The sequence below is a fragment of the Sorex araneus genome, chromosome 2, assembly GCF_027595985.1.
Source record: "Sorex araneus isolate mSorAra2 chromosome 2, mSorAra2.pri, whole genome shotgun sequence".
Lineage (NCBI taxonomy): Eukaryota > Metazoa > Chordata > Mammalia > Eulipotyphla > Soricidae > Sorex > Sorex araneus.
Genome location: NC_073303.1, coordinates 52,546,724 through 52,567,563, shown reverse-complemented (window position 1 = coordinate 52,567,563; position 20,840 = coordinate 52,546,724). Strand labels below are relative to the sequence as shown.

Sequence of the window (20,840 nt, the reverse complement as noted above, 5' to 3'; positions counted from 1 at the left end):
TTTGTTTCCTTTATTTAGAACTTTTTTTGCATTTTATATGCTAATTTTAAACAAGATAGCATGGTTACAATGGTGTGGTCATTTATAGTCATGTATGACCATTTCTGTCATGTCTTGGTTGATATGAACTATATCTCTGTACCAGCAAACAACGTTTCATAGTGCCGATTAACATACACTTAAAACTGACGGAAGGACCACTCTTTCCTGTAATCTGTGTTATCACACATATGGGGCGAGGCTTTTCACAGAACCTGACAGTGCTCAAGATCTCCTCCCAGGTCTGTGCTAAGGACCCACTCCAGGGGGCCACTGCCAGTGCAGGGCTTCAAAGGTCATTTGAGCTGGCAAGGCAGATGCTGAGCCACTCTGGGTCCCCCTACATGCCTTTAGTCCTCCTCTGAACACAGCCATTCTATCTCCCGGCTAATTTTGATATTTCTTTGTAACTTTTATGAATTTTTAAAAAACTTTACAGGAGCAAGGAGGTTGTTTCCTCAACAATTGAATGAGAACACATCAGAACACTCACTAAATTTTTTAAAAAACCATTCCCTTTATGAATACAGCTCAAGTGGATTTGGCTAGGGAACAAAACACATTTTAGCAAAGGCAAATTACACTTCCCTTTATATTGAACATGGTTTTAAAGTTTAAAAAACATTTATTGAAGCACTGTGATTTATAATACTGTTAATGATGGTTTTGTGCCACCAGAGGACCCCCTTACATCTGGCAGTGTCCCAGATTCCTCTCCATGAACTTCCCTACCCCATAACTCAGTCCTGTGGACCAACTTTCTAGTTCTGTTGCCTTTGACTATTTGTTGCTCCCTTACTACAAACAAAAGTTAAAACTTCATAGTTCAGAAATAAACATAGATCTGCAGACTAATGGAACAAAATTGAAGGTTTGAGATAATCCCCAGATTTATGGGCAGTAAATCTATGACAAATAAGCTAGCTCTATGTGATAGACAAATTTTATCCTAAGTGATTTTATGTTAATAACAGTGGGGGAAAAATTTTGATTTACTCTATATTTCATTATGCCGAAATTTTCAGCAATAGAGTTCTTTAAAAAGAGCCCTAAATTTAGATTGAAGACTTAACGATATACATAGTTTTGTTTTGAAAAATTAATTAAACGACTCTCAACAATAAATAAATTATAAATTATTTATTTCCTCAGTCTAACATGACAAAGATAAATTAAGTGGTCCCTATCCATTTAAATATACTAAGGCTATAAATTTCAGGCAAATCATATTTAGAACACCTCATACTTCAGTAAACGAGTGAATCCAGTTAACATGCAAACACCTGGGGATCGTTGCTGAATGTAGATTAAGTGGCCCAGTGTAGGAATCTACCACGATAGAAGCAAAGGTAAGTCGAGCACAAAAGTATTACCATTACAAAATAAATGTTATGAATCTTAAATTTTGTTATATATTCCAAATCAATGAATGAACGATAATCTTGAAAATATTTTTGATATTCAACCTTGTGTCACTTTTAAAGCCTAACCTATTTGTCAAAAACAGCATTTATCCATGAAATTCCCATATGAATCTCATATCAACTTCATATGTGTCTCATTCTTATGAATATCTGTTCAGACTTAACGATACTTAACCCTTTAAGGTCAACAAAAACAAAATATATGGACAGAGAGAGAGAGTTAGGATAAGGCCACCTTTTCCATTGGGTTTCTGGGTGTGGCCACAGGGGCACCTGAGCACCCCCCAGTGAGTCCCTGCAAGCCCCCACACTGAGGGAGTGGGAAGGATCAACCCCGAGTCCTCTGTGTACCTCTAGCCCTTTGGGTGAGAGCGGCCCGCAGGGTCCAATGCCTACGCAGAACTCAATTGGGAGATTCAAGTTTTGGTTTTGAGATTCTTACGCTCTAAATTTTGAACTTAAAAAATGTTTTTAAATATTTTAATACACATTGCTCACCTAATATTTCATTAAATGAATAACACAAATGTTACTAATAAAAGTTTAATGTTAGTGCTTGACTATATCTATATAATCATATATTTTTCTTGAGCTATTCATATACCATAAAACGTATTTTTTTCATAAAAACTATTTTTACTAATTTAAGCAAAAAATATTTAACCTTTGCATTTGCTTTTGTAATTTTTCACTAAAGAACAGACAGTGCTTTCACTGTGCCATGTTTAGGTAAAAATAGTTCATCTTTTAAATAGAACAGTCACTTACTCTAGAGGCCTCAGCTATGCACCATTGGTTGCACATTTAAATGCCCTTTAATATCCGTGACAGGGCAATGTGTCTCTTTAACTCATGTCAGTGTCGTTACAGCTCAACTGAGAATCTGAACTGCCATCTCTAACACTTCATAAAGTTGAAAAAATCAAATAATACAGCAATATTAAAATTACAGGTTTTTAGTGATTAAAGGACCTCAGATGTCTTCTAATTTATTGCCATTTATGTGAAAATAATGACTCCTCACATTTTTGCTCCTTGAAATTGTACAGTGCACAGCTTTGGAAGGACAATGCAGTCAAACCAATTACACTCTAAACTTCTTTCCAAATGACTATAAACGCCAGGCTTCCTGGGATATTGCTTTTCCAGCCTTGCAGGAACAGATCATAGACTTTAGTGCAAAGACCCTCTCACTGATTGCTTCATCTGACACGGTACTCTTTTTGTATAAAGGTGGATCAAGTGCTTTGTGCTTTTACTTGTTCTCCAACTCAAAGAGCAGGATGATATGCCACCTACCTCCTCACAGGCGGTCCTGAAATCCATGTGCTATGACGCCACAAGGAGAGAGTCTGGAAAAACAGAGATTTGATACGCTTAAAAACTCAGCATTGGTTAGAAGAGGGAACACTAACATCAAAACAGGAAATAAAGAAGTAGATTATCTGAAAACACTGTTCATGCAAAATACCTGGAGTATAATGGAGAGAGCTGAAGAAAGTAACAAACACTAGCCCTCAGCTCTCATGAAATGAAAAGACTTTCGCTTTCAGTATGGTCAGAAATAAGCATTTTATTTGGAAAGTGGGTAAATGCGGTGAGTGGGTTAATCCTAGGGGTGAGTTCAGCGATCACTTCTAGCCACCTCTGAGCACCACATGGAGAGTCAGGGATTGAACTGGGTTGGCCACATGCAAGGCCAGCGCCCTGTCCACTTTGCTATCACCCTAACGTCTTGATTATTTTGTTTGTAACCATCTATATTTTTATTACAATGTCTTACTTATTACCACAGTTTATATAAACAGTCTGTAATATAATATTTAAATATACAGCCAACATTTATTTTCTTAGGTAAAAACAGACTGTAATTTTATGCTTAGTCAGATGTTCTCATTAAAATTCTCTTAGTAATTTTACTAAATTTTACATTTGTAGAATTTACTTATTTCATGTGAATGCTACCTCAATAAAATAGATAATAAAAATTAAAAACAAATAGCACTGCACTGTAGGACTGTCACCCCATTGCTCATTGATTTGCTTGAGCGGGCACCAGTAATATCTCCATTGTGAGACTTGTTGTTACTGTTTTTGGCATATCGAGTATGTCACGGGTAGCTTGCCAGGCGCTGTCGAAAAGAAAATAATAATTATATTTAATATATTTTCCCAGTCTTATATCATCTTGGCCAGTTCTTCTTACAGAATTTGTTGAGTAGAATCTTGACTATGTAGCTCTACCACTCGCCTCATCTGCGTTGTTCTTCTCTCTGGCCGAGGGCAGTGGGCACCATAGTGAGTCATCACTCTGAGGGCAGTGGGCACCATAGTGAGTCATCACTCTGAGGGCAGTGGGCACCATAGTGAGTCCCACTCATAGTGTGACTCATAGGGAAACACGTGGGTGAGGCATTGCTTCTGCTCTGCCTCAAGGAGATGATTATAGGAGAAAAGTTCTCAATAGTCCCAGGTCTGAGCACTGTCAACCTTAGTGTTTAGAACAGATTCTGGTCTTTTTTGTGCCTGTCCCCACCCACTCCGACTCACAACCACTCACGCAATTCCATTTCCTTCTCAAGAATTACTCCACAAACACTCTTCCTATAAACTCCCTTCTTCTCTCTTTTCAGTTGTACAGAGGCATAGTTGACCAATATTTATTTAAGATGTACAATATGCAGTGACACAAATCAGTTTTGTGAAATGATTGCCTCCGTTGGATTCATTAAACATTCATCATTTTTTATAGTTACTGTGTGGGGATTTGTGTATGCGATAAGAAAATTTTAAGTCACCTTCATCAAATGTAGAGTACAAATAATAGTATTATAAACAGAAGTATACCAGTATTTATGATGTAGTATGTTACATCACCAAAGATAATCTTAGAGCTTTAATGACCATCTCTCAATCATTGCCATCCTTTAATCACTCATAGCTACATTTTCATTTCCATAAGTCTTTATTTATTTATACATTCAACATTGGAAGTGGGAGCCAAAGAAATAGTGCATCAGGCAATTATCTGACATGGATGAAGTCATTCTTGTTCTATAACCAACAACCTATGGTCCCTAGAGCATCACCACGTGTAAACTGCAAGTCCCCAGCATGACTGGAGGTAGCCCTAGAGATCCCCGAGCACCACTCGGGTGACCAGGTTAATCCCTGGCACTTTTCCAGCTTAAGCAGCCTCACGCCCTTGGGTTCTCACATACTTGGTTAGCCAGGAATCACTGCGAGGTAGACACAGGGTCTTCCAGGCAATGCTTGGAGCAGCCCCCCAGTGCAATGATAGGCTGACTTTGTTAAGTTCACTTCATGTCTTGTCCTTTAAGTTCACTCATGTTGTCACAAATAGCATTATTTTCTCTATTCTCTCAGCAGAATAATATTCCACTTAATAAATACCACTTTCTTATGAGTTCATTTTGAAATAGAGACTTAAATTTCTTGTAAATAATATTGTTGCATGAGGTAACGAACTAGTCCCTGACACTCCATTTGCTCTCAATGGAACGAACATCTCTGAATGCAGCAGCTATGGGTACCTGGGTCGAGAAATCAACATGAGGAATGACTTGGCGCCAGAACTGCGCAGAAGGAAGAGAGCAGCGTGGAACACCCTCAAGAGTGTCGAAGAAGTGGTTAAGAGGATGAAGGACCTCCGACTCCAGACACATCTTTTCGATTCCACTGTTCTTCCTGCACTAACATATGCCTCAGAGACCTGGGCCCTACACAAACAGGATGAGAATGCTTTTTGGGTGTCCCAAAGAGGAATCGAAAGAGCTATGCTGGGAGTATCACGTCTCACTCAAGTGAGAGAATGAATCCGGAATTGAGACCTCCGCAGACTGTCAAGAATCAGGGACTCTGTCTCATTTGCCAAGGCATCACAAATCAGATGGGCCGGTCATGTAATGCGGTTCAGAGACGACCGCTGGACTAGAGCTGTTACTGACTGGATTCCACGGGACGTCAAAAGACCGCATGGCCGCCCACCAACGAGATGATCAGACTTCTTCGTTAAAACCCTGAATAAACGGTTTGAGGCTCTTCCTGTTCCTGGAGCGAGCAGATATCACTGGGCTATACTAGCACTCGACAGAGACAAATGGAGATGTTACTGGTGCGTGCTCGAGCAAATTGAAGATCAATGGGAAGACAAGTGATACAAGTGATACAATATTGTTGCAGGTAGAAAGGCAGGAGGGCTCTGGTACACTGAGGAAAACAGTCTCTGGAATCCAATCCAGGCCAGAGGGCATGGGGGACCTTTTGACATACAAAACACGTCTCTGGATCCCAGAAATCCATTGAGATGAAGAATTCCAGTCCCAAGTACTGATGAAATCATCACACACACACACACACACACACACACACACACACACACACACACACACACACAGAATTGCTATTTCCCCTGGGAAGAGAGATTTCCCCCTGGAACAAAGATCGTGCAAAAACTACCAAAGAAGACCATTAACTGCTCCAAACTCTTCCCGAGGCCCCCCTCCCCACCCAGGCAATGACCCTAATAATGGGCTGGCCCGGAGCAGGTGGGGTGTGTGGGGGGATGACACTGGGAAAACCGTGTATAAGTCAACTCAGCAAAGTCAGGGCTTCATTATGTGCAATCATTGCACCGTTTTTTTTTAGTGTTGGTCTCTCAAACAAGTGTCTGCCAGCAGGGACAGGGCAAAGTGCAGGAATCCAGTGTACTACTGGGGTAATCCAAGCCGCCCTGGCTGTGCTCAGAGGGAAATCTTTACACTTGATTTTGATATTCTTTATTTGTTATCTCATGTATTTGCTTACAGTTATCTTCTCTATTTGGAATGCTCAGAGCTTCCCTCTGGCCTTCGCACAGAGTGATATGTAATAAAAAATATATATTAAGTTAAATTGTGACTTATTTTTGCTTATGTGAATTCTTTTTATAAGAAAATAGCCTCAAAATTGATTTATCCACTTTAAAATTGGTACAAAATTTGAATAACAGCAATAAGAAGGAAGAATAGCAGGTCTAAACATTATTTCCCCAAAGATGAATGTGAAAAATAGATTTCTGTGTGTTGAATTTTCATCAGATTAAAACAGATTACTACAATTATGTTCTATTGAATCCCTATGGTAACCAGAAAGAACAAACTCATTGAAGAATCAAAAACAAAATGACTAAGAATCAGACATATCTTAAAATATAATGAAACACAAATACATTTTGCATAGGAAAAAAGAATGAATAATTGCTAGATATTTAGAAAACTCCACTAGTTTTCTAAATTCTATTCACATCAATAGAATATAATCAATCACATTCTATTGATGTGGCAATAGGAGAATGTTCAATATTAATAATTGCTTTAAATGCAAATAGTCTAAATTCCATATTCAAAATGTACAATGATGAATGGATAAGTAACATCAATCACAAGATTCAACTATTTGCTGTTGATAGTGATAGAAAATTTAATTTATATATGACAATTAGAAAGGAAAGGCAGAAGATATTGAATACAAATGGGTATGAAGTATGCATTGTACCCATACGGATTAAAAACTAAAATTTATTCTTAGTTGTAAGTTCTCATAATAGACATGATATTATATGATGATAAATGAATAATTATCACCAAGATTATAAAATTATTATACATATCAGGAGCTGGAGTGATAGTACACTGGGTAAGGCATTTGCCTTGCACGTGGCTGACCTGGGTTTGATACCTGGTCTCCTGAGAACTGCCAAGAGTAATTTCTGAGTACAGAGCCAGGAGTAACCCCTGAACGTCTCCAAGGTGTGATCCAAAAAAAAAAAATCATTACACATATCTATTCACCCAGTAGTAAATTGAAAGGAAATATAATAACACAGTAATAATAGTGGGTCATAATTAATGTTACATTTTCAATAATGGTTAGATTAACAAAAATTTAATAATAAAAATTTGAACAAAATAAAAGACCAATTAGAGCTAACAGTATAAACATGATTCTCTGTACAACAATGGCAGAACACACATTCTTCTAAAGTGCAAAGCATTCTCAAGGAAAAATAACATAAACTAATAAAACAAAATTTTAAACAGATAAATATTAAAAGTTACATAAACTTTTCTATCCTCAGTCTAATGTTCCTGGAAATAATTAACACAAAAGATTTTTTATTTATATTTTTTATTAATGAGCCAGGATCTGCAAAGCCACTGCAAATTGAGTTTTAGGCATACAAAATTCATCACCAATCCTGCCAATTTCCCTCCACCAGTGTTCCCAGAGTCCCTCCCCACCTGGCCCCTCACACCACCCCTGCCTGTCAACTTAACAGACACATGACAAAGTTCCAGTGTTTGCTGCTGAGATCTCATGCTTCAGTTCTCAAAAAAAGCTTTTAATAAAAAGAAACATTTGGAAATGAAATAACACATGCTTTTACAAAGCAATGGTACAGAAAATCAATGGAACAGTGAAATTATATAATGACTCTCGGTGACACAAAAAACACAACAATCCCAAACCTACACAATTCAGTACATACTACACATAAAAAGAGAGGACCACCAATTCAACTCCATAACTTTACTAAGTTCACTGTCACTGTCATCCCGTTGCTCATCAATTTGTTCGAGCGGGAACCAGTAACGTCTCTCACTGAGAGACTTATTGTTACTGTTTTTGGCATACCCAATACGCACGGGTAGCTTGCCAGGCTCTGCCGAGAGGGCTTGATACTCTCGGTAGCTTGCCGGGCTCTCTGAGAGGCAGAGGAATCAAACTCGGGTCGGCCGCGTGAAAGGCGAACGCCCAACCGCTGTACTTAGAAATAAATGACATGTTCTACTCAATGTTTTCAGAATGGAAAAAATAGTAAAGAAAAGAACAGAAACACAAAATATAAAATAGAAACACACTGAAAAAGCATGCAAACTACGATCAATTAAACTGATAAACACTTTAACTGAATGTGTGTGTAATAGAGAGAGAGAGAAAAAAATATTCAAATTACAAATATGAGATGGAATGAGGCATTATAAATGCCATTAATGTGACTTTGAGGTTTATTTGAACAATGAATAACCAAGAAAATGTGGCTGCATTTCTTAAAGCAACACATAACACTTCTGAACTACTAACAAAGAGAAGTTTCTAAATAGGCTTTTAAACAGCAAATTAAATTTAACAATTACTGTAAAATGACTTCACACCAGAACTAAATTGCTTCAAAAGATTTTTGAAGGTAGGAAAATCATAAAAGTTTAAATATGCATAAAAAGAATAAGACTATAAAATATAGTATGTGATAGTACTAAAAAAAGCATCTGAAAAATTTCAACTGTATTGATAAGAAAGCAATGTAGGAAATGAAAGACAGTAGGCCAATAGAACAATGTTGGATGTGAAAAACGCACAGCTACTGCCATACTCACCGGTGGAAGAGCGAAAGCGCCTCCAAAGACCAAAAATAAAGCAAAGAGAACAAACAAAGGAAAGCCAAAGAGAGATAGTTGAGTTGAGAGTTAAGCCTCTTGCACATAGCCAGCCTGGTTGTGACAGAGAAAGCCTCAGTTTCCCCTTGCTAGGGAAGGGGGAGGGACAGTTTTCCTTCTGCAGATGTCTCATCTCTCCCCCATCAGCCTGAGCAGGTCCCACCTCCAAGGTTCTGTCTCAGTGTTCCTGGAGTATCAGACTCTGCCCTGGAGACTAAGATAACAGGCAGCCCTGGCGTCCCGGCTGAGGGGAAACTGAGCCCACTGGGAAGATTTGTTCCCAGGCCAACGGGGAGACGACGGTTAGGGGCAAAAGCGCCCCCCGGAGAGCTTCAGACCAGCTGCATCCCGGCTCTCCCCTGGCCTCTGCTGCAGACCTTTGCCAAGGGACCTGGAGCGCACAGGGCCTTGGCAAGGGCACACGCAGAACTCTCCGGAGCTTGGCCTGCACTGAGTCCCTCCCCAGCCGGAGCCGCTCCTCTTTTCTCTTCCACTGTCCAACACACCTTTCCATTCCCAGCTGAGTCTGAGCATCTTTGCTGAAAGTTGGGAAGAACCTGGGAATCACCAAGGAACCCAGAGAGCGCCAGCGCTTCTGCGTCACCCACGTCTGTCCCGACAATATGACCTCCTGAGCATCACTGCGCGTGGCCAGGGGCTCCCGGGCACTAACCGGTCCTGAAGACCCCTGGGCAGGCTTTGGGTGTCCCAGACACCCTTCTCCATTGCAGGGCCCAAGGAGCACTCCAGCCTGGGCAGCTGCACTGAGTCTATAACCCTGGTGGGGCAAGATCTCATCCAGGACTCTGCGCACCCCCCCAAGCACTGCTTGGGGAAGCAAAAATAATAAAACATAAACGAAAAACCAATGATTGAAATAAGGCAAAGACACCTCTGACCTTTTTTTTTCTTTCTTTCTTTTTTTAATTTTTTATTGAGTCACCATCTGGAAAGTTACAAAGTTTTCAGGTTTAAGTCTCAGTTATACAATGCTCGAACACCAATCCCTTCACCAGTGCACATATTCCACCACCAAGAATCACAGTACAGCTCCACCCCGCACCCCCACACCCCTAGCCCTCCCACATCCCTAGCCCTCCCACCCTTAGCCCCCCCCCCGCCTGTGTCACTAATAAATTTCACTTTACTTTCACTTTGATTGCATACAATATTTCAACAAAACTCACTATTATTGTTTGGAGAGTCTCTCCCCTAAAGTCGGACCTGCTGAAAAGGAAGCATTAGATAATTTGTTTTCCATTGCTGAGAATGAAGAGGTATGAGGTCCAATGACCACACTTAGCGGCCTCTTGGTTTTGGGTTTCTGTATTTTAGTATTTTAGTAACTAAGTCCAGAGAGATATCTGCCAGAAATTGCATCACTGCCAACTTGTACTTCTCAGTTACATTATATTCCACATATGAGTGCGATCTTTCTATGTCTGTCTCTTTCTTTCTGACTCATTTCACTCAACATGATACTTCCCATGTTGATCCATTTATATGCAAATTTCATGACTTCATGTTTTCTGACAGCTACATAGTATTCCATTGTGTAGATGTACCAGAGTTTCTTTAACCAGTCATCTGTTTTGGGGCACTCTGATCTTTTCCAGATTCTGGCTATTGTAAACAGTGCTGCAATGAACGTAGAAATGCAGATGCCATCTCTACTATACCTTTTTGCCTCTCCGGGATATATTCCCAGGAGTGGTATTGCTGGGTCAAATGGAAGCTCAATTTCTAATTTTTTGAGAATCGTCCATATTGTTTTCCAAAAGGGCTGAACCAGTCGGCATTCCCACCAGCAGTGAAGAAGAGTCCCTTTCTCCCCACATCCACGCCAACACCGGTTGTTTTTGTATTTTGGGATGTGGGCCAGTCTCTGTGGTGTGAGATGATATCTCATGGTTGTTTTGATCTGCATCTCCCTGATGATTAGTGATGTTGAACATTTTCTCATGTGCCTCTGAGCCATTCGGATTTCTTCTTTGGGAAAGTTTATGTTCATTTCATCACCCCATTTTTTGATCGGGTTGGCAGTTTTCTTCTTGTGGAGTTCAACTAGTGTATTGTATATCCTTGTTATCAACCCTTTATCGGATGGGTACTGCATAAATATCCTTTCCCATTCTGTAGATTGTCTTTGTACTTTGGTCACTGTTTCTCTTGAGGTGCAGAAGCTTCTTAGTTTGAGATAGTCCCATTTATTTATCTCTGTTTTCACTTGCTTGGCCAGTGGCGTGTCAGCTTTGAACATACCTTTGGCTTCAATGTCGTGGAGGGTTTTGCCAACCTTGTCTTCAATGTACCTTAGGGATTCTGGTCTGATGTTGAGGTCTTTAATCCATTTTGATCTGACTTTTGTATATGGTGATAGGTGGAGGTCTAAGCCCATTTTTTCCATGTAGCTGTCCAGTTTTGCCAGCAAAATATTAGCAAACAAAATTCAACAACTCATCAAAAAGATCATACATTCGGAAATCAATCAACATAATCCATCATATCAACAAAAGAAAAGATAAAAATCATATAATCATATCAGTAGATGCAGAGAAAGCATTTGACAAGATCCAGAACCCATTTATGATGAAAACTCTCTCCAAAATGGGTATAGAAGGGACCTTCCTCAATATAGTCAAAGCCATCTACCACAAGCCTACAGCAAGCATCATCCTCAATGGGGAAAAACTAAGACCCTTCCCTCTGAGAACAGGGACAAGACAAGGATGCCTACTCTCTCCTCTTCTGTTCAATATAGTACTGGAAGTACTTGCAATAGCAATTAGGCAAGAAAAAGATATTAAGGGCATTCAGGTAGGAAAGGAAGAAATCAAGCTCTCACTATTCGCTGATGATATGATATTATACTTAGAAAACCCTAAAACCTCTACTAAGAAACTCCTAGAAACAATAGACTCGTATAGTAAAGTTGCAGGCTATAAAATCAATACCCAAAAGTCCATGGCTTTTTTTATATGCAAATAGTGAGAGAGAAGAAAGTGACATGATAAAAGCTATCCCGTTGACAATTGTGCCTCAAAAAATCAAATACCTCGGAATCAGCTTAACTAAGGAGGTAAAGGACTTGTATAATGAAAACTAAAACGCTACTTCAGGAAATAAAAGAAGACACGAGGAAATGGAAAAATATCTCCTGCTCATGGATTGGAAGAATTAATATTGTCAAAATGGCAATTCTCCCCAAAGCATTGTACAAATTCAATGCAATCCCTATAGGGATACTCTTGTCATTCTTCAAAGAAATGGAGCAAGCGCTCCTGAAATTCATATGGAACAATAAGCCCCCACGAATAGCTAAAGCAATTCTTGGGAAAAAGAAAATGGGAGGAATCAACCTCCCCAACTTCCAACTCTACTACAAAGCGGTAGTCATTAAAACAGCTTGGTACTGGAACAAAGGTAGAGCTGCAGACCAATAGAATAGGGTTGACACATCTCCCCAAATATATGACCATCTAATCTTTGATAAGGGAGCAAGAAAGGTGAAGTGGAGCAAGGAAAGCATGTTTAACAAATTGTGCTGACCTTTTTTTGACCAAAATTCCTGGTGTCACAAAAATTATTCTTTTTTAAGTATTTTAGCTAAATGTCAAAGCCAGAGTCAAACATGCTAAAAGCATGAGATTCAAACTTTAACAACCAAACTTAAAACTGGACCTGTCAAGGTGGGCAGGCTTGGAAGGGGGGCTGGGGGTCGGGTGGGGTTACTGGGAACTCTGCTGGAGAGAAGCTGACAGCGCTGAGGGCAGTCATATGTCCGGAGCATCAGATGTCTAAAACCAATCACCAATGACTTTGTAACTATCGATGCTTTAATAAAATTAAATAGAACTAAATACTCGTTTCTGACCACACTATAATGATGTCGAAAATGAATAGCAAAAGGAAAAGTGAACAAAATAAAATGAGAAACATTTGGAAATGGAACACCATGCACTTGGAGAATTAGACTCAGCAAAACAATTTTATCTGTATTCTAAAGGAACAAAATACTTAGAAACAAAATTATCCAAGGTGACAAAAGACATATATTTAAAATAACTAACTCTCACGGAAAGAAAGTAAATATTCAAATACATGAATGACATCTTGCATCATGGGCTGTTACTTAATTGAGTTAAAATGCCAATCCTCTCAGTGTGATCTGCATTTAAATGAAATTCTTACTGAAATCCCCAATGGATTTTGACACTAGTGGCTATTTTTGCAGGAATAGAAAAAAATTCTAAACTTAGAATCTTAAAGAGCTCAAAGAGCCAAAGGAATTCTGAGAGCTATAAAGCAGAAAATAAAAGCCAGAGGCTCCGCACTTACCAATTTTAAGTTTCTACAAAATTAGAGCAATTAAGCTAATGGTACAGGTTCAAGGGTCACTGGCTCCAGAGAATCACTGCTGTTGATTTTCAACCTGCTGCAGTTCACAAAGCCCCTTTATCTCTGTCTTGGACAAGACTTTATCGTCTTCTCGTGGAATTTGGAGTAAGTGATTAATAAAGCTTTACGGTGCATTTTAAAGTGAGGAAACACAATACCTTCAAACTTTTCTTTTTTCTCAGGTTCCATTGGCAATTCTGGTTCTATAAAATTGTAGAAGTATTTGCTCTATATCCTTGAAGAATACCAAGGGAATTTTGATGTGTATAACATTTATATAGTGCATCAGATAGAAGAGTCATTTTAACAATATTCATACTAAGTCATAGAGAGTTTTTTTTAACAATAGTGGTAAAATTTGTACATCATTGCATTATGACTACTAAGCTATTTAGTTTTTGCCATTTAGCAAAAACTTTACTGGAGTTTGGTGAAAGCTTTTTAATTAAAATTCTTTCTGTCCACATCTCATCAATTTTTCAGTTATGAATGTATATAGATATTCATCAAAATATTCATCTAAATTTGTTATAATGCACACTTAATTTTGAGCTTTACTTTTAGGTTTATCATTTTACATTCATGGATTTGTAAATATTGTGTCCATGAAAGTAAGTCGGCTTGACCATGGTTTATGTACCACTTAATATATTTCCGAGCTCAGTTTACTCAGATTTAATTGGGAATATTTTCATCTGCTTTGATAAGAGGTACTGGCCTGCCATTTTATGCTCTTGTTTAAAAATTGATGTCTGTCTGCACTTGGTAGCAGGGTAATGTGATGGCCCTATAAACTCTCTAGAAGGATTTCTGTTTGCAATTTGCTCTTGGCCTACAGCCAGTGGTGCTCAGGCTTTACTGAGGAGTCTGTGGTTGGGATCTCTCCCGCTAGGGTTGAACTCAGTCCACTGTGCGAGGCAAGTGCCTTAACTGCTAGACTATCTCTCTGGACCCTCTTCAAATTTCTCAGAGTACAAGATCTAGAACAAACACGTGTGGACATGGGGTTTCCTTCCCAGGGATTTTTCATTATTCTTGTAATTTTGGTGCTATGAATAGGTCTGTTCACGTTTTCTGCATCCTTCAATTCATTCAATCTTGGGAGAACATAGGATTCCATTTGCGTTTTCCGGGTTTATATTTTCTAAGTGTGTGACTCTTAGATTCTTTTAGCCGGATCCTCTTATTATTCTCATTTCTTGCATTTTATGTTTAAGTATCTTACTAATTTCTGTGAGGCTCTCTTTGTCTTTTATTAATGACCATTTAGCTTATCTTGCAGAGTTGGTTTACTGGCCATGGATTTCTGTAGTTTCACACATTGTCTGTGAATCTTTACACAACTCCCTTAAATTTGACTTAGTCTAGCTGGTTCTTGTTTTAATACCTATCTCATGCAAATGTCAGCAATTTAATAATGTCCCTTCTAGCCTGGAGGGTTTCATCTGATAAATATACAGTGTGTATATGTTCATTAATTTTTTCTTATATGTAAGTGTTCGCTTTCCTTCAACTTTGTCAGATTCTCCGTCTCTGTGGCTTTTGAATTCATGGCCATAGTATTTTTTCTGTTTTAGATCATTTATTTTTTTTGCCACTCACTTTTTAGTTTGTTGGTTTTATATATGGCTCACTCCTGAGATGGGAAAAGATTCTTCCACCAATGTTTCTTTCACCATTTTTGTCTTTGCAAGTGCCTGTGTTTCCATTTGTCTTGAAGTAATTCCATAGATCTCTGGGGTTGCCTTCTTTCTAAAATTATCTTTTCTACCCTTCTCTTTGGATTGTTTCATTCATCTTGGACTGTGTACACCAATTTATTCCTTATTTTTGTTATTTTGCTTATGAGCTCCTCTATGGTGATTCTGATGAATTAATATGGCCTTTAGTTCAGTGATTTGGTACTACAGTTTCTCATATTTTCATTGTCCTTATTAGAGTATTCTTCTTTGTTTGCTTTTAGTTCAACGAATATTCTTAGCAATTTTATTTTGATAATTTCATCAGCTCTTTCAGAGAGCTCTTGTGTGCTTGGCTCTTGTGTCCTTACTGTGCTTCTGTTTACAATTAGTGCTAGTGAATTACTACTCTTCAATTTTTCTTGTGAAACTCGGGGGCTAGTGGCGAGGTAGGTTTTTGTGTAAACTGAAGAGTGTCTGTTTCTGTTCACAGATTCCATCCAGGGATCACTGTTCTGAATTTCCACTTGGGTTTGCCCCTCTGATGCTAATGGGGTCAGGTATCAACCAAAGTAAGATAATGGACAGTGTCTGATCTTGCTTCAACCTGGTTTGTAGAAACTTGCTCATTCACTACCAGGATACAAGCAAGAAGGGCTTCAGAAGATGACACACACGTGACTATTCTCACTCCCCACTTTCGATAGCAACACTTGTTCACAAGTGGGGAATTTCCTGGGCATACTTGGTTCACATGTGTCTTCCAGCTTCCCAAGGAACACTGGTGTAGCTCACGCTCCTTGACCTTTCACAGCAGAGAATATGCTGGATACAGTAGCTGGTCTTTGTAGATTTAGATGGAGTCCTACGCAACAGTATCTGTTCATTTCTGCTTCAGCTACAATGATATTCTTAAGGGGCCTGGGGATTTCTCAGTTTCCTCTTTCAATCATCTTGGCATTGCCTTCTCCCAAATGTAAATAATTAATTAGTGAATTAAAACATGAATGCAAATGTTTTTAATAAGTTTAGTTCATAATTATTATATCTTTACAAGTTATCTTTTTAATATTATATTTTTTAATTCACTTACATGTTATATAAGTACATCTGAGTTAAAACATTTTTAAAAGCTTCTTTATGATTCATATTGGAATAGAATCAATAATTTGCAGGTACTTTTTGAAACTAAATAATGACACTATATATAACTCAGATGTGGAATTAACTAAATGAATGAATTACAAAAGAAAGGAAACTTTATTCCATCTCCCAAGAAATTCAACTCTTTTCTGATTTTAGAATTTGACTTTTTTTCCTGAATAAATTATTCAGAAGTCTAATTATTCCTAACTGCTCTTACCTTGGGGAAAAATACTTTAAAAATTAATTGACTCTACATAATAAAAATGTCATTTTGTGAATAAAAGCGGTAAATTCCTATTGCTATGTGAATCATAAGAAATAACCAAATTTACAATGCAATGATTTGGAGAAATTACTACGTGATGTCATACTTCATCATACAATAATGATACATTAAGGCAAAATTTACTAAGTAGATTTAACCTCACCCGAAGTGCTTTAGATATGATTGTTTTTTAAATCAAGAACTGAAGAAAAAATACATAATATTCTATTAATAAAATGGCATTTACTAAAACAGAATACAAAATGCTCAAGCTGATCAAAACTAAAGTGATGACTAAAGTTTAGGGATACCTAATACTTTTTTTTTTTTAATAACAAATATTTTGGTTGTTCATATACTTTCTGTATCTGTTGGTATTTCATGTGTTTGTAATGTGAAATTACGCACTAAGCATTTCTCTCAATAATATATATAATAAATATATATGTACTTATATGTATAAAGCACATTTGACACATGGATATGCACGTAAACTCATATCCATTAGATTTTGCATGGTAATATAATCTAATAAATTTTTAATAAAAGTTATTAATAGAGCCTCAAAGTAGCCAGGACCAAGAATTGTCCTAAGGATTGGGTGCTGAAACATAGGTGAAGCATGGGGGGGGGTCCCATGCGCTGAAGCACAGCTGGATATGGCACCTATGAATAGTATTAATAGAAAATTTTATAAAATTGAGAGTTCCTTTTCCCAATGAACATTCAATTCCTCAATGTGCTGATTACAAAGAAATATGTGATCATATCAGGAGATATCTGAACCATTTTGCATTTGTAAAATGATTGTTGCTTTAAATTTTTTTATAATGTGCACTGCTTCTGAAAATAAAACCACAGATATCTTTGCAATTTGTATAAATTAAAAAAATAGTGAAAACTATAAAACCAGAAGACACTATTTTCTCAGAGTTTTTAATTTCAATTACAACTTACTGTTATTGTATTCAAAAGTGTCAAAGAGAATGATCTACTCCCTTTTTATTTCCACATTAAATTTGAGGTCTAAATTTCTGACTTATATTTATTTACCAAGAAATTCATCACTGTCATCACTGTCATCCCCGTTGTTCATCGATTTGCTCAAACGGGCACCAGTAACATCTCCATTGTGAGACTTGTTGTTACTGTTTTTGGCATATCGAATATGCCACGGGCAGCTTGCCAGGCTCTTCCATGCGGGAGGGATACTCTCAGTAGCTTGCCGGGCTCCCCAAGAGGGATGGAGGAATCAAACCCAGGTTGGCCACATGCAAAGCAAACGCCCTACCCGCTATGCTGTCGCTCCAGTCCTATGGCACACAAAAATATTTTTCTCCAAAGATCAGTTAACAGTGACGTGTGGTGGGACCAGAGTGATAATACAGCAGGTGAACACTTGCCTTGAATGCAGCCAACCCAGGTTCAATCCCCAGCACCACATCTGAACCCCAAGCTCCACCAGGAGATATCCCTCAACATAGAGCCAGAGAAAGTCCTAAGTACAGTCGGGTGTGGTCCAAAGAACCAGAGGTGATGAACTGGAAAAGTCACCTCTGATCTATGAAAGCATCATTTCAGAGAGCTAGAAGAATCACTTCCAAGGCCAAAGAGATAGCACAGGGATTAAGGCACCTGCTCACCTCGGCTGAATACCCAGCACCATCTACGGTCCCCTGACCACTGCCAGGAGCAACCCCTGAGCTCTGTGGAGATGGCCCCAAACCCATCCCAGAGGGGCCGGAGCCAGAGCACAGTGGGTTGGGCATTTGCTTTGCACTCGGCCAACCCAGGTTTGATCCCTGGCACCCCATATGGCCCCCCAGTCACCGCCAGGAGTAATTCCTGAGTTCAGAGCCAGGAATAACCCCTGAGCATCACTGGGTGTGACCCATAAAGAAAAAAAAAATCCCAGAAAAAAGCAATTCAAGCACACCAAGAAATTACCAAGGTAAAAAAAAATTAAATAAAGGTTTTTTAAAAATTTTATTACTTTTTGATTGAATCATCATGAGACACACAGTTAAAATGCTGTTAATGATCAGGTTAAAATTTTATAAATAAATAAAAATATTTCTACCAGACAGAGCAGAAGCAGAGGTAGGTCACCACACATGTGAGAAATGCTATGTCTCCCAGAAAATTTAATCAAATTAATTGTAACTGAATATAGTGTGATGGCAATCTTTCTACTAAACTTGATCATATATTAAGCCTAAGAATCTGCTCATATTTCATCAATGGCTCTCAACAAGATTCTTTGAAACTTTCCTTTAGTCAAGAATCCCTCTATTTTTAGATACTATGTCTCTCACTTCAATCAAAAATAATGAAAGAAGTAAAAAAAAATTACACATAAAAAATTCTGACTCAATATTTACCAAGGATTTTCTAAAACTGAACCTTAAGAAATTACCTAATTTACATATAGACTTTGTATTTTTTGAGTTTCCATATTTATTTGGAATAAATATACAATATTTTATAAAAATATACAATATTTGAAGAAATATTTATTTTTGATGAAAAATATTTTTATTTTATTAAGCTGAATACCTTACAAAGAATATGAGAAAAACGTACATAAGTCATTAGTTTTAAGAAAAATTTATTTTTATTGTTTTGGCTTCTTGGTCATACCTGGCTCTGCTTAGGGCTTACTCGTGACTCTGTCTTCAGGGATAACTCTGAGAAAACACTCAGGGAACCACATGTAGTGCCAGGAGTCAAAACTGGGTCATGCATGTTCTAGGGGAACATTTGACTCTCTGTACTATCTGTTCCAGAATTTTAATTTTAATAGCACCTACTATGATAGGTCATTCATGAAAAGAACTTAAGTTTAATTAAAATAAATGTAGTGCTACATATTTTACAATGAGGCTCCCAATTATTAATGATGATGCAGAAAATTGTCAGATAATACCGAGATCATGCTTAACTGTTAAGGAGTGAGTCTAAGAATTTACACACTGACAACATAATTACATGCTAGTTGTCAGCACAATTACAAGCCAATTACAAGTGAATGATCACATTTTCCAGGGTTCTAGAAGAACCATGAGAAGCCTGAGTGAGGCTTTTAACACTCAGAAAGAAAGAACAGGGCACAAGTTCTCTTTATTTCCACGTCCCACAAAGGGAGCACAGATGAATCCAGAGACTGACAAGGTAAACAGTGGGTTGAATTACAGTAAGAATCTGACATGCTTAGTGAATCTCAATCTTTGATTACAGGTAACAAACATCTCTGCCTTCTCCCCTGCATAAGTGCCCTTAGATCTGGAATAAGACCTTCTGATGTTTGCAAAGGCTATTTGCTACCTAAATATTTTAGGGAGGAGTATCAAAAACAGAGCACAATAAATCACTTGAGTTTAAATAAGAAAGATGGCATCATTATTTAGTTGGGTCAAAAGAAAAAGAGATGATAACCTTTCTATGGTATCACACAGTTATTAAAATAATAGAAGAATTAAGTATATCTTTCTTCATCAGAAAAATAATATCCTGCTAAATGTTGATAGCAAAAACTCATTATCAAGGAGATGCTAAGAAATTCGGGTTAACAATCTGTGGTTAATATACATATGCAATTATTTAAATATTAATAAATAAGTGTAAAATTTGAAGTAGGCTTTTTTTAAATGGTGATGTAATGCATAGTAGACATAAACCATTTACAGGTTGGTCATTTAATTTAGTAGCATCAGTGGAAGAATTCTAAAGTGTAATGATCTGTCTGTGTGGGTATGTGTTTTGTATTTTTTTAAATGAAGAGTAACATCAGTTATTAATTCATTGGAAATTAAAATCGGCTGAGTCATCATTTACTCAAGCAACTCTTTGCATAAAAGCATACATTTTTAAGAAAACCTAATTTTTCTTCGTTTTGACATAAATGTTTTACTGAATCTATGGGTAAGAGTGTTGCCGGAAATATCTGTAATATATTCTTGTGGAAAGAAATGAAATAGGCTTAAAAGCAAACTAAGAAAAAAAAGTTTGGTGCCACAGAAATATTAGAAGGGTTAGGTGGCTGTCTTGCATTCCACCTAGTTTGTTTAATCACAGACAGCACTCACGGTCGAGCAAAGACCAAAAATAGCCTCTCAGCAGTGTCAGGTGTTGACCCCAAATCAAGTAAAACAAGATTTAGACTGCTAGCTGGAGTGAGAGCATAAGCAGAGTAAGACACCTGCCTTGCACACAGCTGCCCAGGTTCCACTCCTGGCTCTGCCAGTAGTTTTCTGAGTATACCGTGAGCAAGAGTCAGGAGTATTCCTTGAGAAATGCTGTGACACCGAAAGAGAAGAAACAACAAAACCAGAATGCCTTACAGGCAGAACAGGGGTGAAGAAAACCAATGACTTTTTCTCCTCAGGAGAGC

The 20,840-nt window shown here is 37.9% G+C and overlaps 1 protein-coding gene across 1 annotated transcript in view; it reads right to left on the bottom strand.

Annotated features, from left to right (window-relative positions):
- SNTG1 (syntrophin gamma 1) overlaps positions 1-20,840 on the bottom strand; it is a 407,706-nt gene that overhangs the window by 196,450 nt on the left and 190,416 nt on the right. Inside the window, exon 3 of the mRNA XM_055126797.1 lies at positions 2,763-2,815. Coding sequence (XP_054982772.1) covers positions 2,763-2,789 — 27 coding nt within the window. The 5' untranslated portion in view covers positions 2,790-2,815. The remainder of the gene's footprint in view (positions 1-2,762; positions 2,816-20,840) is intronic.